This window comes from Cyclopterus lumpus, chromosome 7, assembly GCF_009769545.1.
Source record: "Cyclopterus lumpus isolate fCycLum1 chromosome 7, fCycLum1.pri, whole genome shotgun sequence".
Classification (NCBI taxonomy): Eukaryota; Metazoa; Chordata; class Actinopteri; order Perciformes; family Cyclopteridae; genus Cyclopterus; species Cyclopterus lumpus.
In genome coordinates this window covers 3,353,856-3,363,467 of record NC_046972.1, presented here as the reverse complement: position 1 = coordinate 3,363,467, position 9,612 = coordinate 3,353,856, and the positions used below count along the sequence as shown (strand labels likewise).

Genomic DNA, 9,612 nt, shown 5'->3' with positions numbered 1-9,612 from the left:
AATAATGTGACATATGGATGTGAATATTAATGTAAATGTCCACTGAATGTGATGAGTGCAGATGGGTGAGTAGGCCACTTGAAAGAATACACACACACACACACACACACACACACACACACACACACACACACACACAGACACCCTGACCAGTCTCAGGTCGTTTCTCTTGGGACAGCTCCTCCCAAGCAAAGGTGCGAGCGGCAAAGCTCTTCACACCTTCGGGTGCTTTTGGGAGATCTAGACCCTTTTTCAAGTGCATTGACCTTATGGGTCACTCTTTGGCCCATTTTCAGCTCATTGAAGCCAAGACCTCTCTCTACCAAAAGGCCTGCGCCCCAGTGTTTTGGCCCCGGTTTCAGTCTTTCCTTTGAATAGACCAATAAGTCCCATTAGCTGACTTGTCACCTAGACTTCTGACATGTGGCTTCGCCGGCTTGCTGTACTTGAAGCTGACACAAGGGTGAATGGATGAGGACATTTTCACCGGGTGAGCATTTCTGTTTCAGCTTCCTATTGCAGCAGCATGCTAGCGATCCGGGACCCAACGGGCTCCCTAATTGATACTCTCGGCCCATTTGGCCTGAATCTCAGCCACGCCGGTCCAGATCGGTCCTCGCTGTGTTTGCTGCAGAATACTGTGTCACTGCGCGTGCCTGGAGACCTGCCGCTACGCCCAGCATGATGATTAAACTATCATCTCCAAGGTGGCGAGCGGCATTGGGCTGTCTGCCAAGCCCACTAGACGCTTTACCTCCGCCACACGTCCACTGGAAGGACAGGGAAACCTTGTGAAGTTTCATAAACTCTGACATGTGCTTGCAGATTAACAAGGTTGACAAATACCAATTTAGATTGAGCAGAAAAAAGGAATAGAGGTATATTTTATGTGAAGTCAAAAATGTCCAAATCCAGAAGTATTTTTTTTTTTTTTGATTTAACTTATGGTATTGTAAAGATCTAAGCCCCGCCCCCTCCGCTGCACAGTGCACTTGTTGATATTGAAAGTTCCACGCTTCCATATTGACACAACTTTGGGTCAATAAACCTGCTCAGTGTGAAGTAGATCGGATAAACGGTTCACGAGATATGCGAAGGACACACAGACAGATAGACAAAGATTCAAGGCTTTAAAGTTAGATGTTTGGATGTGAAGAATATTGAATTATGTTACTGTTCTAAGGTCCTGTAGACCAAAACATACACAAGTATGCAACTCAACTGTATAGTACTTACTGTGTGCTGTGAACAACATGGTAGAACTACATTTACCCGACGGAGCAGATTCAGATTTTACTGATGGAATATCACAATTAAATATGATGCGTCATTATTCATCAAACTATTCAGCACCACATTTCATTTTTCACTGAATGCAGAACTTTTCAATGAGGCTGGTAAAAAAACACATTTCCTTTCAGACGTTTGTTTTTCATCACAAATACTTTTCAAATGATAATCTGAGGCAGTCTGTGTAAGGAGGAGGACAGGGGGGGGGGGGGGGGGTCTCAAACAAACACAGGACTTTCACCTGCTTTGATTAATGAAGACCTGGGTTCAATTCCTGAAGTCATGACGATTAATAGAAGAAAGAAAATCTGTACCTCTTTCGACACACTCGGCAGAACAGAGGACGGAGTGCCTCTCTCTTCCTCTCCCCCCCTCTCTCTCTTTCTCTCCCCCCCTCTCTCTCTCTTTCTCTCTCCCCCCTCTCTCTCTTCCTCTCTCCCCCCCTCTCTCTCTTCCTCTCCCCCCTCTCTCTCTTTCTCTCTCCCCCTCTCTCTCTCTTTCTCTCTCCCCCCTCTCTCTCTTCCTCTCTCCCCCCTCTCTCTCTCTTTCTCTCTCCCCCCTCTCTCTCTTCCTCTCTCCCCCCCTCTCTCTCTTCCTCTCCCCCCTCTCTCTCTTTCTCTCTCCCCCTCTCTCTCTCTTTCTCTCTCCCCCTCTCTCTCTTCCTCTCTCCCCCCCTCTCTCTCTTCCCCCCCCCCCTCTCTCTCTTTCTCTCCCCCCTCTCTCTCTTCCTCTCCCCCCCCTCTCTCTTTCTCTCCCCTCGCTCTCTCTCTCTCCCCCCCTCTCTCTTTCTCGCTCCCTCTCCCCCCCTCTCTCTTTTTCTCTCTCCCCCCCTCTCTCTTTCTCGCTCCCTCTCTCTCTTTCTCTCTCCCCCCCTCTCTCTTTCTCGCTCCCTCTCTCTCTTCCTCTCTCCCCCCCTCTCTCTTTCTCTCCCCCCTCTCTCATTTAATATGCTGACTGTTTCCGTACAGAAAACTGACTCCCACCTATTCTGCCTGGCTTATTTATCACATTGATCAGCTGACGAAGGAGTCATACAGGATCTCTATGTGCTTATAGATCCTGCTGCTCTGGCGACTCACAGGTCAGGTCCTGCTGACGTGGTCATTTTACTCTCGGCCTGAAGATCCATGTGGATTGAATTTATTTCAGCATTTCTTTCGGAGAAAACAATCTTAATATTTTCTTGCAAACAAATCGCTGGAGATCAGCATAATATATATTTTTTACACACAGTAGCAATAAATCAGACCAAACTTCATAATGTAACAGTGTGGGTTATTCTGAATAATCAGTCAATATGAGCATCAGAGTCTTTATCCTGAAAGTGGAATCAAACTAAAAAAGTCAGGAAAGCAGCTCTTTTTAAAGATCTGATTCCAAATGTCAATATTTGCTGTTTTTCTGTGAACTGAACATCATTGAAAAAAAGATATTGTGCCATTATCGGCTTGTTGATTTAATTGACTATCAAGTAATCAATTTATTTTATTAATTTAGTTGTGTGTTAAGTGTTAGTTTTCACCCCCTACAGTTGTAGATGGAATATTAGCAATACTTTTGTGTTCAATTTTTTTTAATTAAATAAAATAAACGAAGTATATAATGACTACTATTCCCTATAATGTTGTCTCATGAGTTCTCACACATTGCCACCTCCATACGGGTCCTACAGCTGTGGCATTGGGCAGACCTAAACTTGTCAATGGCACACTCGTCGCCATCACTAAAGCTGTAATCTGCTCACGAGAGCAGGAGACAAAAAACAAAACATCTATAAAAACATGTAATCCTATCGACCTGGAATCATAAACAATAACCCCTAAACGGCATGTGCCATGAGTACATGTGCGCCTGCGCCGCTTTAAACCGACGCGTGTTGGTTTTCAGGCAAATTAAGAATACATTTTTTTTAAAAACACTTTTTTATTCTCACGTACACGCGAGAATTCTCACGTGATACGACGTTATTATCTGAGCGCGTGCCGGTGCCACTCCGGTACACTGACCTCAGAAAGCCGTAATGATGTTATGATGTCAGACCAGTTAGTCTCTCACGCAGTGTGGAATACAATATATATATATATATATATATATATATATATATATATATATCATTTAAGTTAGAGACCCTGCACATTTTGGTGGATTCAAGGGCTGAAAAAGGTGTCAATGCAGGATTGTGGGTAAAGTGATTATCTGATCAATCAGGAAAGGAGAACACTGTGTGCTGCATGGTGGCCTTTCCTGCAAACCAGGAGGGTCAGCTGAGTTCAGGACGGGGATTCCCCCTCATCAAACGGTCTTTTTTTATAATTGATGTCGTATTATTATTGTGTATGTAGTCTGTTCTAAGTGACAAAGTGTGCCCTACCGCACAGCAGCTGCATCCAGGCGCAGGTCTTGTAAACCGTGGAGGTGTTGCAGAAGAAGAAGAGCGCCATGCAGGCGATGCAGCCGAGGATCAGCACCATGGAGAGCAGCACGAACACCGCGGCCGCCTTGAAGGCGCCGGACGGGATGGAGCCGAAGTCGGAGAAGCTGCCCGTGCAGGTGAGATCCCGGGTGGGCGACGGCCCGGCGCCCACGCAGTAGTGGAAGAGGCCGAAGTAGCCGGCCTGCGGCGTGCTGACGCTGTCGCCGATCCAGTAGGGCTGCATGAACACCACCACGTTGACGATGGCGAAGCAGATGGTGAAGATGGCCCACAGCACGCCGATGGCGCGGGAGTTGCGCATGTAGTTGTCATGGTAGATCTTGGAGGCTTCTTGGGAAGGCAACATGTTTGGTCGTTTTTTCTTTTCTTTCTTTCCTTCTTCTCCTTGTATCTCTGTGTCTTTGTTTTTGGACTCTCAGGCACACACACACACACACACACACACACACACACACACACACACTTTGGCGACCTCAATGTGTCTGTTAAAGGCTATTTAAACAGGCCGACATAACCACACGGTCAAAAGGCAACCTGCACATGTGTGCGTGATATCACGAGGCTAAACATTGTAAAAAGAAAAAAGAAAAAAAGAAGAACAAAATTGAGTGAGTGAGGGGAAAATGCTACATTGAAGCAATAAAAAAAAAAGAAAACATAGCCTACCTACACCTCTAATGAATAATTGACCGAGACCAGTGAGTCAACATTGCCGTCTGAGGCGCGTCTCCTCGGAGCCACCATGAATGATTGAGAACAACAAAAAAATCCATCCAAACAGGATTTTTCTTTTATTTCACAGTGGGTGGGTGGATTGGTGGGTGAGGGGGGTGGGTGGGGGTTAAAGCTGAGTTTCTTCCTCATCCATCAGTCCGTCTCCCGGGTGTCCTTTTTTTTTTTTTTTTTACCATCCGTGGGATGAGGACGCGCCGGCCGTGGAGCCCGTTGTTACCGTTACCGAGGCATCCGCAGGGGCTGCATCCCCCCTTTTCCCCTCTGCTCGCCTTCAGCGTCCACGCAGCATGTGTGTGTGTGCGGGGAGGGGGAGGGGGGGCGTGGGGGGATCAAACGGAATCAAAACCGATAGAAGGTGGGAGAAGAAGAAAAAAAAGGAGTCAAATGTCAACAGTCCTTTCTCGTAAATCCGACATCTTCCACCGCCTCGACTCCATTATCAGCATGTTTCTCTTGTTCTTGTCGTATCCAGTGTGTCTCCTCTCGCTCCCTCTCTCCACCTCTCTCTCTCTCTCTCTCTCTTTCTCCGTCCTCTTCCTCCCGTTTCTCTGCGCGCCCCCCTCTCCCTCTCCTCCGGAAGATGCTGATGTTGTACTGATGACAGCGTCGATGCGCGTTCTCGTACGCGCGGGCGCAGCAGTATATTTTTTTAAAAAAAAAGGGGGGGGGGGGGGGGGGGGTCAAAGTGCGTCTCCGCCCCCAGTTCACCTCGACAGAGGTGCTAAAACTGATTGAATGCATAATAAATGTGTCATGTCAAAAGTTGTTCTTTTATTTGGGTCATATTATTGGCATGCGTTCAATATCGTATGCAATATACTTATAGAGTAAATAATGTGCATGGTGAATAGTCCCTGCAGTGTCATAGTAGTGTACTCTATATTTATACTATTGGATGATTATAACTGATTGTTACGTTTGTCGTTGCTGCACTCTCTCTCTCTCTCTCTCTCTCTCTCTCTCTCTCTCTCTCTCCACCCCAGGGTCCATACAGGTGACGCTGCCTGCAGATGAGCCAACAGCTGAGGGCAATTGGCTGATTGGAGCTTCAGGTGAATAAGAGGATGGGGAAGCCAGCCAGACGACCCCGTGGGCCCAGAGACGACTACAACCTGTGTTTGTGCTGTTACGTGTGGTCGGCCGGGAGCTGTCGTTGTAGAGTTCACACTGTTGTCAATATTTCCTGAGCATCGTCGCTTCCTCACTTTGAGGAAGTAGTTCTTGTTTTGCCTTTTGATTAATAAATTACCTTTTTGTTTATCCCTTTGTTGCCTGTGGGTAATTGCCCCTAGGGTAACGCTACACTTATTGTTGCTCCCCGTGTTGTCTCCCCTAGACTTCAGTCGGGGAACGTAACGCTGATGCATTGGTGTGTCAGTATGTTTGCGTTATAACTGATGTAAAGCTCTTATGGTTTATAAACTTATTTCAACGTTTTTTATTTAAGCCTGAATCGGCAACGTAACTCATGCCTGTCAGATGAATGTAGTTCAGTAAAAAGTACAATATTATCTCTGGTTGTAGTGGAGTAGACGACTCAAACTGAAATACTCAAGTAAGGTATAATTGTACAGGGCTCATTCAATTCCTCCACTGCATTTGTAATGCTAGTGCACTTGAGTTCCTGAGGACCACATCTGCCTATAGTTTATATGAATTTGGTGTTTCCGGTGTGAAATAGATTTTTATTTTCAAAGCTGTGACGTCTTTTTTAGTGAATGGTGTGCACATCCAGTTGGGTAAAGGTCGTATCAAAGTAGAATAGACACAACAGTGCTGGATGCTCAGAGTGGAGGCCATTTTTATGTCTACCTTTGCCAGTGCGACGTTTGCAGCGGGCTAACGTCCTTATAAACCAACCCGACGTACATCGAGTCTCGGACTCACGGGGGTCAGGTTGTGGTAGATTTGTAAAGTATAACAACTCAATGCTTCACCAACACACTCTTGTCCTGTAACCAATGCAGCATTAAAGTGTGGTATAATTAGAAAGTTAACCTAGCTAGTTTGCCTCATTTTCTGTAACCATTTTAACGCTAGCATTTAGTGTAGCTTTAATGCTACACTGGTTACAGAAAATGAGGACAAGCTAGCTAGCCAGTCGTCCATCTCCAGGGCAGCATCCACTCTCTTCCCGGCGAGGTGAGACAACACACTTACATTTAAAGTCACCATGACGAATCAACAACAATCTCCATTTTCTTTTGTACAACTCTTATTATAGAGAGGATGCCCCGTTATATTTCTATGGTACAGGTGGAGGACAGACACAGCAACGAAGGAAGGATGTTTTTGTTAATGCAATGTTTCAAAGTTGCAATGGTACATTAATAATAAAAAAATCGCAGATATCTGAAAATCCAATCAGGCTATATGCATATCTATGGCGTTCCACGTGATAAAATGGGCTCCTCTTCCCCAGGCCCATTCAATAACCCCTAGCATTGAACACAAATTACAGCTGAGGCTGATGGGAATGTCCTTAGTTTTGCGAGTATTTGGTCATTCACCAAAGTAAAGGGCGAATCCAAATGTTTAGCTCATGACAAAGTTTGACAAAAAGTTAGGGATTTACCAAAGTTATTAGAATTCATCCTGATATACAGTATAACTGAGCCAAATCTTGTAGCAAATCAATCCAATAGTTGTTAAGACTAGGCGGCAACCTCCGGTTCCGCAGATTGAAACCGATTAGAAAGTGTCCTGAAACTTGCTTTCTCTCTACTGACCAGAAGGGGGCGTCTCCTCCGATTGTATGGAAGTCTATGCGAAAAGTATTATTTCGCACTTGATTTATTCCCTCAGTAAACATTGAAAACATGAGTTTATGGTCTCAATCTCTAGTTTCAAGTCTTCTTCAATACAGTGTGATGTTAATTTTGTATATTATGCTCCATTTAGAGTCAAATTCACCATTAATGTAGTGACCCCGTTGCCTATCTAAAAAAGGCCACAGCGGTTGCTGTTGGCTTAGTTTAGGACGTGTGCGATTAACGAGGAAATGTTCAGGTTTTAAACGTAAAGGTTCTGAACAATTGTACACACAAAGAAAATAAACCACGTTCCGTCATAACCGTCAAATAAAAATAAATCAAAACATTGTCCTAAATTTCCACCCATTGTCACACACTCTCACAAGGTCCAAAACTGTGTGCTCCTGCCAACAACTGGCCCTAGTGCTCCTCCTGATTATATTGGCCTCTGTCCTAATTGACAGTGGCCCTACGCCCCCTAGTGGTGGGAGGTCAAACCAACCAAACAAAACAAAGAAAATGGCTCTTACAAACAGGGTATGCTTTAAGGCGGGCTTATGTGATTGACAAGCTGCTGTCGCTACGAGAAACATATCCAGTGTATCTACGTCTCACTCCTAAATCGCAGAAATGTAGGCTTTAAAAGGGCAGTCCACAAACCAATGGGTGATGTCGCGTTGAGTATGTCAACTTCTTATATACAGTTGACGGTTGATAACATGATAACGTGGTGACGCGAGAGGGAAAGTTACAGGATTAAAGACCATTTATAGGAGTCATTGGGACAATTCCAATCTGGACCTTCTTGCACACTCACACTCTGTAACAGAATGAAGTCCGTTTTGTAGTCATGGATGAACGTCTCTCTCTCTCTCTCTGGTGGAAACAGGAACTGTCGTAATTTTTCATTACCATGGTTTGTCACAGGGGAATGTTTATGGAAGTGGCAACCTAAGCATAGGGAGAACAATAAAACTCCCAGGCGTCTTTGGTAGCAGTTATTTTTTAATACAACTTCTTGTTTTCAACTAAAGATTGTTGATTTCTGCTGCAGTAATTACACAACACTCTACAATTAATTAAACATGTCTACCTTTCTCCAGACAAGAAAATTGTATATTTGGTCTTAAAAACAGCGTATTTACATTTCTGACAATATGAAATACCCATCTTAGTTTGAGCAGTTTTTACAGGTATGTTTATTTGGGAAGTTACGAAAACCACTTGTACGGAGCTTCTTCCATGGCAAACACGAAGCATTGCCTTATTAAGGACAATAAGTCAAGTGCAATTCACTTGAACGTACAAAAGTCCATGACAATTTATCATGTAGCTTATTATTTATCATGTTGATTTCAATCCAGGGCTGCACGGTGGTGTAGTGGCTAGCACTGTCGCCTCACAGCAAGAGGGCCGCGGGTTCAATTCCCGGTCGGAGCGGTCCTTCTGTGTGGAGTTTGCATGTTCTCTCCGGGCTCTCCGGCTTCCTCCCACAGTCCAAAGACATGCTGCAGGTTAATTGATCTCTAAATTGCCCATAGGTGTGAATGTGAGAGTGAATGGTTGTATGTCCCTACATGTGCCCTCGATGGACTGGCGGCCTGTCCAGGGTGTCCCCTGCCTTCGCCCTATGTCAGCTGGGATAGGCTCCAGCACCCCCGCGACCCTAATGAGGATAAGTGGTATTGAAAATGGATGGATGGATGGATGGATTTCAATCCAGTCCAAAGTGGTGGACCAACCGACTGATATCGCCATGCTAGGTGCTAGCATGTTCTGTGGGAAAATCCATCGCTTTTCCTTTCAGCTTTGGTGATCATGCAGAATAAAGCGATCAGTAGATAAAGGGTGAACTAAAGGTTATCACCATGTATGAGAGTGTAACATGAGGGCATCCCCGTACTCACTTCCTCTGGGCTCTGCATAGACTCTACAGTAGAAGAAGTGGACGTAGTCATCGTGAAAGTTTTGAATCCTCGACTTCAGCATATTGGCCATCGCCATCTTGGTTTTGTGCAACCAGAGGTGACGCGAGAGGGTGGAGCTAAGTTCGAAAACAGTAAGGCATTTTAGGCGACCAAAACATTAGATTTTCATGAACTGAAAGCAGTGTGAAAAGGTTCAAGTTCAAGAAAAAAACAACTCCCAGACACTGGAGAAAACCAGTTAGCCCCGCCCTAAGGAATACGTTATGGTTTATTTGACTGTAACATAATTTACTAAATGAACATTATGCTGTTTTGAAGAATTCTCAAAACTACAGATGGAGACCATAAACTCATGTTTACAATGTTTAGTGAGGGATTAATTCAAGAAACAAGTAGACTCATTTTCTCATAGACTTCTATACAAACTGACTTCTTTTTGCAACCAGAGGAGTCGCCCCCCGATGGCCAGTAG

The 9,612-nt window shown here is 44.8% G+C and overlaps 1 protein-coding gene across 1 annotated transcript in view; it reads right to left on the bottom strand.

Moving 5' to 3' along the window:
- LOC117733735 (LHFPL tetraspan subfamily member 4 protein-like) overlaps positions 1 to 4,070 on the bottom strand; it is a 25,463-nt gene extending 21,393 nt beyond the window's left edge. Inside the window, exon 1 of the mRNA XM_034537576.1 lies at positions 3,662 to 4,070. Within this exon, the coding sequence (XP_034393467.1) occupies positions 3,662 to 4,070 (409 nt within the window). The remainder of the gene's footprint in view (positions 1 to 3,661) is intronic.
- Positions 4,071 to 9,612: the final 5,542 nt, after the last annotated feature.